The sequence below is a fragment of the Ovis aries genome, chromosome 9 (assembly GCF_016772045.2).
Source record: "Ovis aries strain OAR_USU_Benz2616 breed Rambouillet chromosome 9, ARS-UI_Ramb_v3.0, whole genome shotgun sequence".
NCBI classification, from domain to species: domain Eukaryota; kingdom Metazoa; phylum Chordata; class Mammalia; order Artiodactyla; family Bovidae; genus Ovis; species Ovis aries.
This window is the reverse complement of record NC_056062.1, coordinates 39,169,375-39,182,824: the sequence shown is the minus strand read 5'-3', so window position 1 is coordinate 39,182,824 and position 13,450 is coordinate 39,169,375. Positions and strand designations below refer to the sequence as shown.

The 13,450-nt window shown below is 39.7% G+C and overlaps 1 protein-coding gene across 4 annotated transcripts in view; it reads right to left on the bottom strand.

Annotated features, from left to right (window-relative positions):
- Positions 1-13,450, bottom strand: part of RAB2A (RAB2A, member RAS oncogene family) — a 65,143-nt gene that overhangs the window by 39,539 nt on the left and 12,154 nt on the right. For 2 of the 4 annotated variants that reach the window (XM_027972978.3, XM_027972979.3), the window contains exons 2-3: positions 13,325-13,380; positions 833-904 (exon numbers count right to left, since the gene is read on the bottom strand). In XM_027972978.3, the coding sequence (XP_027828779.1) occupies positions 833-904; positions 13,325-13,343 (91 nt within the window). In that variant the 5' untranslated portion in view covers positions 13,344-13,380. The remainder of the gene's footprint in view (positions 1-832; positions 905-13,324; positions 13,381-13,450) is intronic. The other 2 variants (XM_027972977.3, XM_012183740.5) reach the window with 1 other exon arrangement.

Sequence of the window (13,450 nt, the reverse complement as noted above, 5' to 3'; positions counted from 1 at the left end):
TTCCAATTACCTTATTTATACATGGCTGACTAATCTCTATTGCAGCCACAGAAGAAGAAATCTGGATTCTTTAGCTTTCGGGGTGTCATTTTTTAAAACAGATTAAGAACCCTGAAAGAGCACACTTACTTCAAGTTTTTTGTTTTTCACTTAATTTTATACTTTTGCATATTAATGAATAACATCACTAAAAACAACCAGTAGAGCTAACAGTAATAATAGCTAAAATTTGTTGACCATCTCTTACCAGGAACTCTCATTTATTCTTCACAATTGAGGAAACCAAAAAATGCTTGATGGTAGTTTTTCTGGATTAATAATTACAGGCAGGCCTGGAGCACTTACCACACTGCTAGGCACTGCTTCAATGCATCACATTTATTAACTCATTTACTGTTCACAACGATTTTGTGAGATGGTCCTACTACTTTTCTCATTTTACAGACAAAGAAACTGAGGCATGGAGTGGGGAAGGGGTGTGTCCAGCTAGTGGCAAAGCCCTGATCCGAACTCCAACAAACCGGTCCACAGTCTCTGCTGTTACCCAGCCGTCTTGAGATACACTGTCTCCCAATCTTCTGTTCCATCGTTAAACACAATCAAGATCAAGTATGATTGTCTGCTGCATTCCAACCACTCTTACAGAGTTGTGTAATATTATTTTTACTATAGATAGTTATTTTAAACCCAGTGATGGAGACTAAACTCTGGTACAGCAACAGATCCAGTTTCACTGATTTCTGACTCCTTATTAATGCAATGAGCTCTCTAGCATATTCCATGTCCACTATCCCAAATTTGTGAATGCGTCTCATCTCTTTACAACACTTACCAATAGTAAGGTCATGCACTGGCTGAAACCTCTTGTCTGTAAACTGTAGCAATAAGCATGATTTACCAACACCTGAAAATTAAAAAAAATAAATAAGTAAGAGAAAAATTCACAGAAATTAAGAAATACTTCATAAAAGCACTTGGAAGAGAGACATTCAGGGTTCCCAGTGCTCTGAGAGCAACGTGCCACGCTTTCTCAGTGCTCTACCACTGATCTGAGCGGAAGGTGGTGACCAACCCAAAACAGCCTTTGCATCCTTCATGTTCATTCAGCATTTCAACCTGAAAGATGGGAGTGGCAGGAACTCCCGGAAGACAACCAAGCAGCCTCTACCCCAGGATTCATGCAGGGAAGTGTTCCTGCACTCTTGCTTTTTCTTTAGTAGTGAAAACATTTTAAAAACAGCACTTTCCTCTTTTTACAGTTCATTTTACCTTGGTCTCAGAAAACAAAGAAACAAGAAGCAAGTGTCTGGGATCTGCTTTAGTGGGAAAAGCTGCTTGTTCTACCTTCTGGCTGATTCACTTTGAAAGTGAAAGTCGCTCAGTCGGGTCCAACTCTTTGCAACCCCACAGACTACACATTCCATGGAATTCTCCAGGCCAGAATACTGGAGTGAGTGGCCTTTCCCTTCTCCAGGGGATCTTCCCAACCCAGGTCTCCAGCATTACAGGTGGATAGATTCTTTACCAGCTGAGCCACTAGGGAAGCACTGATTCACTTTGGAATCGACTTTAATCTGAATGGTATTCCTTTACTCTTATCATTGAAGTCTTGAATAACTTCCCAATATTCAAATTAAAGGCAAAATTTCTATATATATCCTACTTGCCCTCTGAGAAGAACTGAATATTCATACCACTTCCTACTCATTTTCAGGCTCATAACCTTACAGGAGACCAAATCTGCTTACTTGGTAGCATCGTGCACTTATGAAACACAAAGGCAGTCACCATTCATTCATCCATTCACTTATTCAAATAGTCTCTGGTGAATGCTAACCATGCACATGGAAAACTGATTCGCTTGCTTCCTTACAGCCTAGCAGAGGGAGAGACATTGAGCAGAACAAATGCCCGAATAATCTGTATGAACTGGAACTTAAAATAATTATAATAACTGCCATCTGAAAGAAGAAAATAAAGTACTATGAGAAGAGTAACAGAAAAGACTTCATTTAGACTGAAGGGCTGAAGAAGGTCTTAAGTGACACAAACTGAACGGTTCAATGTCTTCTAGGTTATTCACTCAATGAGAGAAGGACAATGAATACCTTGTCACTTGCTACCTGGCTTAAGGCAGAGAGAAGTCACTCAATTTTGCTGAAGTGTCAAAATGAACAATAACAAATCAAAGATAAATTCTGTGTGTGTGTAAGTTATATAAGTTCTCTCTGTGTGTGTGTATCTATATATAGTGCTTTTTTTTTTTTTAAACTTTTCTTTTAAAAAATGTTTTGGCCTTAAGGGGCAGCACATGAGATCTCAGTTCCCCTTGCGGTGGAAGCATGGATTCTTAACCGCTGGACCACCAGAGAAGCCCCCCATATGGCTGTGTTTTAGGAAGTATTTTATTTGCTTCAAGTTTTTTGAATGTTTTAAGATTCTAGTTAACTGAAAAAAAGATGGAATTTCAAAACATTTGACTTTTTTTCTCTTGTATTCACAATTTCTCTTTTACACTACAAAAGGCACAAACCCATTAGATTTCTAATACCCCTTCAACAGCCTTGCAGGTCTAGGAGAGAAAGGAAAATTATTAAGTGTTAAGGTACAAAATAGGTGAGCAACTGAGATATGAATCTTCCGTTCTGCTTTTAAAAAGAGACTTTATTTTTGGGAGCAGTTTTAGGTTCATAGCGAAACTAAGCGGGAAGTACAGCAAGATCCCACAGCCTTCCTCCCCACGGGAGCACAGCCCCCTTCACTACCAGCCTCCTGCACCAGAGCTGTAACACCTGTCCCAACTGATGAACCTGCCTTGACATACCATCACTCAAAGTCCGCACTTCACATCTGGGTTCTTTCTCGGTGTTCTCCACCCTATGGATTTTGACAAATTATCATGTATCCAGTTACAGTGTCACACAGAACTTTCACTGCCCTAAACATCCCCAGTGCTCTCTCAGTCCTGCCCCCTCACCACTCATCTTCCTGCTCCGTAGTCCGGCCTCTCTCTGACTGTCACATAGCTGGAATCATACGGTATGTAGCTTTTCCAGACTGGCTTCTTTCATTTAGCAATATGCACTTAAGATTCCTCTTTTTTCTTCATTTCTATTTTTAGCATTCAAAATTTCCCCATATGGTAGAGAAAAAAGTTATAATTAGAAATCACAGATTTTATTACTGAGGGACCTCAAGAATCATCTCACAGTCTGGTAATTACTCTAGGGATACAAGAACCTGAAACCCTCTTATCATCTCACAACAGAGTATGGATTGCTCTGCTAATAGCAATACCACTTACTCTGGCCAAGTACTGACCTCACTTTCAAGATACCACATCCTTTCTTCAGGGAATCAAAGTATCTTTCAAAGCAGAGACTATATCCAAGGGCCACTATGGTGTTTCCCAGGCCTCCTTAGTCACCCACCTACTGATCATTTGTCAGGACCAGTTAAGTTTCCAGATAGCTTGTCTTATTCAATATATGTTGACTTCTACTATTTTAATTCTGGATAAAATACTTGGGGGTTCTGGGTCACAATCACGAACACTTTTCCAAATTGCCAAATTGAATTAGCTAGGCTTTTTCTCAGTCCTCAATTTATTTGACCCAGAAACATGATCTATTTGTGCCATAAAATATTTCTGTAAAATTTATCTACCTACAATCTCCTTAAAAATTACCACTTCTGGCTTTTTCAGGCTGTAATCATCTCCTTGGTCCCTTAATTCTGTGACAACTGCTCCTTTTCTTAAATACTGGAGGTTTCACCACCATTTCATCTTTGGTTATCTTTTCTCTTCAGCTGACAGAACTAACCCAGGCCTATAGCCCCAACATATATCTATAAATTAGTGATTGGCGAACACATCTCTCTAGCCACCATCTTAATTAATTTCATTCTCATTATATCCAACTGCCTTCTGAACATGTCCACTTTAACTCTTTCAGGTTGGGAATGCAAACTTGTAAAACCTAATCCATTCTGTTTCATGTTCCTGCCTACCATTCTTCCAACAACTCAAGAGTCACCTTCAGTATTTCTTTATCTCTGGAGTTGGTTCCCAATGGATCACATCAACAAGAAAATCTCTTAATTCCTTTTCTTCCTACAGCTAATGGCTCACCAATCTCATCAGTTTCTTCAGAAATACCTTAAATTCCATGCTTTCCCCTCTTAATCCTCAGTGCTCCATTTCTGGCTCTCAATAAGACATGGTCTTGGCTTCCCTGGTGGCTCAGAGGTTAAAGCGTCTGCCTCTAATGTGGGAGACCTGGGTTCAATCCCTGGGTCAGGAAGACCCCCTGGAGAAGGAAATGGCAACCCCCTCCAGTATTCTTGCCTAGAGAATCCCATGGATGGAGGAGCCTGGTGGGCTACAGTCCACGGGGTCGCAAAGAGCTGGACACGACTGAGCGACTTAACTAACTTTCCACCTTCAACCTCTGCCTCAAATCTATTTGTATAAACCTCTGAAAATTTTTGCTAAAATGCACATATATAAAATATAAGCCCTCCAAAACAGTAAATGATGTTCTTTGAGAAATTTTTATCCCAACAGATCATATTATCACACCATGGTCTACAGCCTGTGGTTAAGCACAACACATCACCTTCTGTCCTCTGAAATGACACTACATTCTTCCTCTGGCATCTCTTACCCAGGAACTTGTCACTCCTTGGCAACTCTAAACTCATGCTTAGAGATTCCAATGCTTTCTTCACTAAAGCATTCCTGTTCCAAAGATGCTATCAATTCCCATGCAGAGCTAATATGGGGATTAGTTCCTTGGGTTTCCATAGTATTTCCTTTATGCCTCAAAATCCTGGTAAGAATCCTAGCTCTGTCACTTACTAGCTGTAACACGGGGCAAGGAAATTGACCTTCTGAGCTTCAAAATTCTATCTATAAAATTGGGGAAATTCCTATACTTTCTTTGGTGCATTGTTGCAAGAATCAGATGAAATAAATTTAAGAGGGCTCCTGTACAGTAAGAGTTACCTGTGTCCAGTTTACAAACCTTCTCTGAGCTATGTATTTAGGACATGTGCCTTTTTCTATAAGCACAATATACTTTAATAAAAATGAAAACACTGTGATGATCTTTCTGATGCATCAGCTTGACTAGGCCTTCCAATTACTGGGTGCTGCCGTGAAGGCATTTGGTAAGATGTAAGTCCACCCTCAGTTTCATAAGGTCTAAGTTTCATTCTTTTGTATGTGGCTGCCCAGTCTTCCCAACATCATTTAATGAAGACTGTCCTTTCCCCACTGTATATTCTGGGCTCCTTTGTCAAATTAATTGACCACATATGAATGGGTTTACCTCTGGGTTCTTTATTCTGTACCATCGATCTATGTCTGTGCCGATACTAATACCATACTGTTTTGAGTACAACAGCTTTCTAATATAGCTTAAACTCAGGGAGCATGGTGCCTCCAGATTTGTTCTTCTTTCTAAAAACTGCTTTAGCTACTCAACCACTCTTTAATAGAAACTGCTGCACTTAACAGCTGTTAGAGTTTCTACTGTGAAGTCACCTTACCTTCTTCCTTTGCTGCTGCTAAGTCGCTTCAGTTGTGTCCGACTCTGCGCGAACCCACAGACGGCAGCCCACCAGGCTCTGCCGTCCCTGGGATTCTCCAGGCAAGAGCGCTGGAGTGGGTTGCCATTACCTTCTCCAATGCATGAAAGTGAAAAAAGAAAGTGAAGTCGCTCAGTCATGTCTGACTCTTAGCGACTTCATGGACTGCAGCCCACCAGGCTCCTCCGTCCATGGAATTTTCCAGGCAAGAGCACTGGAGTGGGGTGCCATTGCCTTCTCTGACCTTCTTCCTTTACTCAGGGTCCAATACACTGTTCTCAGTAGGCCTCAGTGTTGTGGTGAGAACTGACTACCTGATTACCACATCAATGCCAAACAATTTTAAGTAACACTCATTAAAATTGTAGATTCCTAAAGCCTCGCCCCAGAGATTCTGATTCAGTCTTTGGTTAGACCCAAGAATCTAATTAATAAACCACCAGCGATGTTTTTAGGCAATGGAGCCTTCTCCACAAGGAGGACTGGTAAAAGTACTAGGTATTCTACTGAAGTTTATTTTTCTAGTCCTAAACCAACTTCTACCAATTTCAAGATAATTTTTAAAGATTGATGATTGCTCCATTTTAAAAATCATAAGACAGTTTAATTTAAAATATGTGGGGGAAGCAAAGATCTAAAGTTTCATCAACTTTTATCCTGAAATCATAGCTACACACTGTCATCTATGATGTTGGGTTCCCAAAAGCAGAACGAACCAGATGTTCTACAAATGAATGACCTGTCTTCATGACTAAAAGTAATGCATTGAAGAACTCTATGTTTTAAAGTCATACCAAAGAACTGACAGACCTCAAACACAGACTATGCAGAGAGGTGGCAATCTGGTGTAAATATTTGTGGCTTATTTTGCAAAGAGAAAATTTTATTCTTCATGTTAACATTCCAAACCAAGAAACCCGTGAAACATGACAGAACAATGAGGTCTGCTCTTTTAAACAGAAAATTAATAAACTCAGCAAGACACATTAAAAAGAACATAAGCTTTATAGTTGGGACACCAGGGTTCATCTGCATTATTTCATAACTTGTAACCTCAGACAAAATTCATTATAGAAACTAAGCTCCATTTCTACATTTGTAAAATGGGAAAAAGAAAAACATGGCATTTCTACTTCAAAGGACTATCATAAGGTTCAAATTCCAAAATTTTGAGTTCTTCATATTCAAAATTTTTAATGAAAACAGTAGAGGATTCTTCAAGATGAATACAGTTGAGAAGCAAAATCTCCAACCAAACTGATCTGACCTTGAGTTCACATTTTTAAATATCTAGTTTCTACAACTGAAGAAAATATTCACAATCTATAATTATCTTTTAAATAAAATGACTTCAGAGTTGTTTTCATGCTGCTGGTTTCCCACACATCATCCCCCTCACATCTGAGACAGCAATCCTTTCATTTACTGCTATTAGATACTGATCTGATGCTGACTGGAGTGGGTTAAAGAGACATGTCTAAGTCCCAACTGCTGGAACTTCTGAATGTGACCTAACTTGGAAAAAGATCTGTTCAGGTATAATTAAGGATTCTGAGATGTGATCAGCCTGCATTCAGGTTGGGCCTAATTCCAGTGATAAATGGATACGCAGGGGAGAAGGTTGTCTGAAGACAAAGGAGGAGACTGGATTTGTGCTGCCACAAACCCAGGAGCCCCTGGAGCCACCAGAAGCTGGAAGAGCAGCAAGGATTTTCCTTGGCGCCTTCAGAGGGAGCACAGCCCTGCCCACCCCTAGATTTTGGACTGCTGGCCTCCAGAACTGTGAGGGAATAGGTTTTTGTTGTTTTGAGCTCTGAGACAAGTTTCTTAAAATGCTTAAGTAGCGCAAGAAACCCTATAAAAATGCACTCGTGAGGAGCAATTTTTCCTTCCTCCCCCTCCTTGGACTCCTTGGTCTCTCAGTCTTGTTGACTCCATCTCCAATGATTCCTACTGTGGTCAGTAAAAAATAAAGAGACTCAAACACCAGAAATATTAAAATAAGGGAAGAGGCAACAGGAAAGACAGAGCATTTATTTGAGAAACCTCTCAGTGAAGGCTAAGGGGGCAGGGAGGAAGACACTCTGGACCCTTCTATGAAATGGCCAAGCCATCTCCATCTCCAGAGCTCTGATGGACTCTACCAGTACTGCCAGACCAGCAACCCCTAAGGACAGGAACACATCTAATTCACTTTTGAAATTCTTCTCAGAAATGTGCTTTACATTTGGTAAACTTTTACCATTGCAGCCTCCTGTATTTCAATGTACACCACCAATTTAAGAGAGAAACACTGGACTATATTTGGATCCCACATGCGACAACGGTAGAAAAACTTATTTCAGGTCTCAAGGCCTTGTTTGCTTATCATATCACGGTAATCATACATTCACTTTACTCAGAAAGCTACTGCAAGGAATAAAAGAAATGGCACGTAAAGAATAAAGGTAACAAACACATCTATGCTTCCTTCCCTTTCCTGGCACAAATTCAGACTAACACTTCATTGCACGCTGCGGCCATAGTGCTCTCTACACACTTCATTAAGCACCTCTTGTATCATACTTCTATTATCAATTCACACATCTACCTGCCTCCCTTAGGAGCAATAACATTCTGCATTTAGAAAACCACTCTGCTCTGTGGCCTGGCTTAGAATTAATAGATGCTCAGTGAATGCAGAATTTATGTCCTGAATGCGCGCTGAAAAGATCAAACAGTGACATACTCGCATTTTCTATATAATGACAAACAAGTCTACATTTTAAGAAGTCAATTTCTCAAAAAAATTTTTATTCCCAACAGTGGCTTTTTCAGGTAGAAAAATGATGTTGGAGAATGAAATCATGACCACGTGACATTAAGAACTGTGTCTCTGACACTATCCACCCCTGATTTAAGTGTAATTTCCCTCTGAAAATGTGAGGTCTCCAGGGAGTGTTCCTTCCTCCCACACTCTGCCTCTGTCTTAGGGACAGTGGCTGGGCCCTCCACCTGCTGTTCTGTATTCTTTAGAATTCTCTTAGTCCACTTCCCCATTACTCTAACCCCACATTAAAGTCAGTGGTTCTTTATACCAGACTTCCCCTGTTCAAAATTCTGTTTGTAATTTCCATCTCCTTCAGACTCTTAGAATTAGTATGATTAATACATCCTTCATCAGAAGAAAATTTTAATTTGGTGAAGCTGAGGGTTTTTTAATATAAGCTGAGTTTAGATATTCTTAAGAAAGACCTAGCTTGTGCAATATTTTCATGAAAACAAAGCTAGGTGCAATTTATAACTTTTTAAAACTTAAAAAATAAAATGGAGCACTAGCTAATTTACATAGAGAATAAATGACAGAATATTAAATTTAATAGCAAGTAACAGAGCAGAAATGTGGTTAAAAATAGCATCCCTTTCCTTTTTCTCCTCCCACTCTTGGGATTTTCTCGAACTAGTTTGTTTTAATGGTGGAAAATGGCTTAGAGTGAGAAGAATCAGAATGAAGGAAACTGAAGTATACCTCTCAGAATCTTAGAAAGTCACAGTATGTTGGAAGCAAAGGGGCCCTCTGTGCAATGTTCTCTAAATAGTAGGTTGTAACCAGTGAAATCAATTTACTGGATTACAACTAGCATTTAAAAAATGAACTAGAACAAAATAGCAAATACTAGACTGCAGGGACTCAATAAAGATAGGACAAGTGCTATATGCAAGCTACTGCCATACACACACACACACACATATGCACTTACATACATATTTAAACCCTGGGCTGCAACGTAAGATGTACCTCTTATTGTGCTGATAAGACACAAATTTGGAAATTATTCTCCAGCATCTCATCCAATCACACACCCAGGCAAAGAACCCATCCACAACATTTATGCTAGGATTCACAGCAAACAAAGCAGCTGAAGAATCTAGAACACTTCTGTTCTCTTTTAATGAATATTTACAAGGACAGGGATCAAGGAAAAAACAAGACTAAATCATCACAGCTGGGAATTTAACATAAACCAATCAACCAACCAACCAACCACCCAACCAATCAGCCAGCCAACCAACCAACCAGCCAGCCAGCCAAACAACCAACCAACCAACCTTGGGTACCATAAGTCATCTACTAGGTGACAATTCTATTGTATAACCCTCTTTGTAAAGATTTTTCAAACAGGTAAAATGATGATGACACTGTTTCCTTGTTTGCCAGGGACAGGCTTAGTTACCCCTGGTGTCCTGATGAATTAGGGATCAGCCTAGATGATGAATTACATGCCTTCACTAAAGCGCTGATTCCCTAAAGTGCGCTTCCCCAGAACAGCAACATCAGCAGTACCTGGAAACTTTTAGAATGCAAATTATCAGCTCCACCCCACTTAATGAGTCAGAAACTCTGGGGTGGAGTCGTTAAATCAGTGTTTCACCAAGCTCTTCAGGTGATCCTGATGTGCCCTGAAGTCTGAGAATCACGGGCCTAGCTATAGTCGACTAAAATACTGGTCTTAGTGTCCAATCCTCTTTAGTTTTCCAGCTACAACTAATATGACGCCATTACCTGCTTGGTATAACAGATAAGTAACAAAAAATAGTGAAGATATGATGCTGTACCCCGGTACAGGTTAAGTTCAAAACAGGGTTACCCTGGTTTCCACTTAGAATCTCTGGCGATCACTGAGCTTAGAATAGTGAGACTACCTGATACCTGCCTAATTCCCAAAGGACCCACTTCAATATGAACAAGCAGTTTTTACTGCAGCGATGGACTTCTATAATTGAGTTCAAGCTAACACACTCTTGTCTTATGTAAAATATATGCATGACTTTTGAGATTTTCAAGGTGAAAACACGCTCTCTCTTCACACACAATCTTATTTGACCATAACAGTAAGCCTATGACATCAGTAAAGCAGGAATGATAATCCCTCTCTCTCTCTTTTTTTTTTTGCCACACCACACAGCTTGTGGGATCTTAGTTCCCCAACAAGGGATTGAAACCAGGCCATGGCAGTGAAAGTGCTGAGTCCTAATCACGGCCTGCCAGGGAATTCCTGATAACCTTATTTTAAAGATGAAGGAACAGAGGCTTAAATGACATGCCTCAAGTTAAAGCACAGTAAGAAGCAAAACTGAAACTCAAAATAAGGTTTTAAAATTTACAATATAAGTCATATTTTTCCACTGTACCACCCAACCTCCTGAGTTTGTTCTTCTCTGATACATATTACTACTTGCAAACAATACCTCCTCTAACTAAAAAGAAGCTATCTCCCTCACCATGTATTAGCATCAATAGTAAGATAAAGAAAGGAAATATTCTATACGCTTAAAGACTCTGACAGAGCAGAAATTTAACAAAGGAAGGTTTTAAAAAAGTAATAGATCAGGTGTGTCAACGTATTTTAACCTGACCATTTTCCTGACTGTTTCATAAAGTAAAGATCTCACAAATAAATTTCAGTGAAGGAGCTTGAAGAGGATACTTTCTCATGATGCTATGAAAGGAAGAAGATGTCTGGATGTAAACGTACAATATAATCACCATACAGTAAGTTTACTGCACATGATGTCTAAGTAGTATGTTATGATGTAAATGAGTATCAAAATCAAAGACTGTAAGCAGAACGATCCATTTCTTGCAGTGCTAGGTTAATAAGAAGTACATGATAACAGTAACTAAATCAAGCTCCTTAAATCCCTGCAGACTTGGTATCAGTCGACACAGACAATGTTGAGGCTAGCCTGTTGAATTTAAGTATTGATACGTGAATACTTAAATTCACAATTAAATACTAATATTCTTTCTAAATTCCTATTCTTAATGGAAGATGATTTATGACCTTCCGTTGTGGTCACATTTGACCTCGGCTGAGCCAATCAGATGCACCTGTTCAGAATTTGGAATCTTGAAAGAATGCGTCAGTATCCGGAACCAGAAAGAAAGGATCCACAGCGGCTACAGAGGAGGTGCCGGACGGCTGGCAAGCACCAGCACCTGCTTCAGCAGGTTGTACTGCCAGCAGGAGTCTGGCTGTGTCTTGCCTTCCCTGGTTGTGCCATTTTCAAGCTTGATTATACTGCCTTCCTATCAATTCTATGGAGCATCCTATCTTTCCAATAAAATGCTGCTCTGCTTAAGCTGACCACAGCAGGTTTCTGCTGTCTGCTAGCACAGACCTGGACTAAGAAAACTGAGGACTGACTGAGGTAATAATGATTCAGCTATACAGGTTTTTAAAAAGAATGAGATAGATTAATTCGTGATATGTTAAGACACCCAAGATTTACCCTTAAGCAAAAAAAAGGTGAAGAACAGCACCATTTATATAATCATATTGGTGGGACTGGGACGGATGGACACACACACACAAACACACACACAGACATGTTTAAAGATGCACAGAAAATTTCTAGAAGGATACACAAATCATTACTATTCTATGTAAAATGGTGGAGTATTTAAATTTTCATTTTTCACCATAAACATTCATCGTTTTTATAAAAAAAAATCTGAGTTTTTCAAAGGATCTATTTTAGCATCAAATACTATATAAGCAATACTTTCACTAGCCCCATCCAACAACCTCCAATGTGATGTGGCATTTAAATAACTAGCACAACGTCTAGTGTGACCATAAATAGTCACATTAAATACTGGTCTGCTAAGAAAATTAGAAGCCTGAAAGTAAAATAATGCGTTGTGAAACTGAAGATTTTGATTTCCTTTTTTAACTCCTAAAAGCCACTAAGGAATAACTAATCAGTAGTACTTTTATGGCTAAGGCTCAACATTCACACATTCACATTCAAATCCAATATGATTTTTCCATTTCTTGGGTAAATTCTCCAAGAAAGGAAACTGTAAGCCAAAATGGATGGGGGGAGGGGTGGGGGGGGGGGGAAATCAAGAAAAAAAAAAGGTTAGATGGTGGAAAGGCCTCAATAACTCCTGTCAGAAGTCTGAGTGAAGAGTTAGTTATCCCATTCAGAGATGGAGAATAAAGCTTCTTTTATGAAGCTGTACCCAGAGCATATGAAACCAACTCTTTATACCACACAATGCTCTTCACAGTGTGGTCCCAAGATTCCTGTATTTCTGAGCCTCCACAAATTCCAACAAAAAGCTCCATAGGACCACACTCTGCAGAACATTCCTGGTATAGAGTCATCCCACCTTCCTGGCAAAACAGAAGACTGAGGAGCTCAGTTCCATTCTCTGTTCTCCATACACAACAAATACATAAACGGAGGCAAAAGCACAAACTGATTCTACAGGATTATCAGGTAGGGAAGTTCTCAAAGCGTCTGTGTCACATTTGACCATTTGTAAAATGGGGTCAAGAGCTATCTAGCATTACTGCAAGCAATGTATGGAAGCTACAGCACAGTTCTCAGCATGCAGTGGGTCCTCAATAAATGTTTACTGAAAACCTGAATGTCATGAGCTGTTCACTCCAGGGAGAATGAATGAGTCTTCTCCATGCTCCGTCAGTACTCTGCATAGACAAGTCTCTATTACACCATCTTGTCATTGTGGCAAACTTGTCTCCCTCTTAGGGTAGGGCAGTCCTGCTCCTTTTTCTTAACTCCAGCACCAGGAATGCCCACATAATACCTTAACTTTCTTTAAAAAGAAAAAACATATATTTGAATCCAATCCCCTACTGGTTGCATAAATTTCATCTTCCATGCCCTAATGTGTCAATCAAACCTCTGCCTGAACAGCCCCAGTAACCGACCTACTCACCACTTAACACTCTTTCCATTTCACAGCGAGTCGTCTACTTGTAGTCCTGATTCTGTCTGCAAAAAGCCACAAAGGGTAAGTTGAAGCCCCTTTTTAATATGACAGTCACCTAAGTATTTGAGGTCA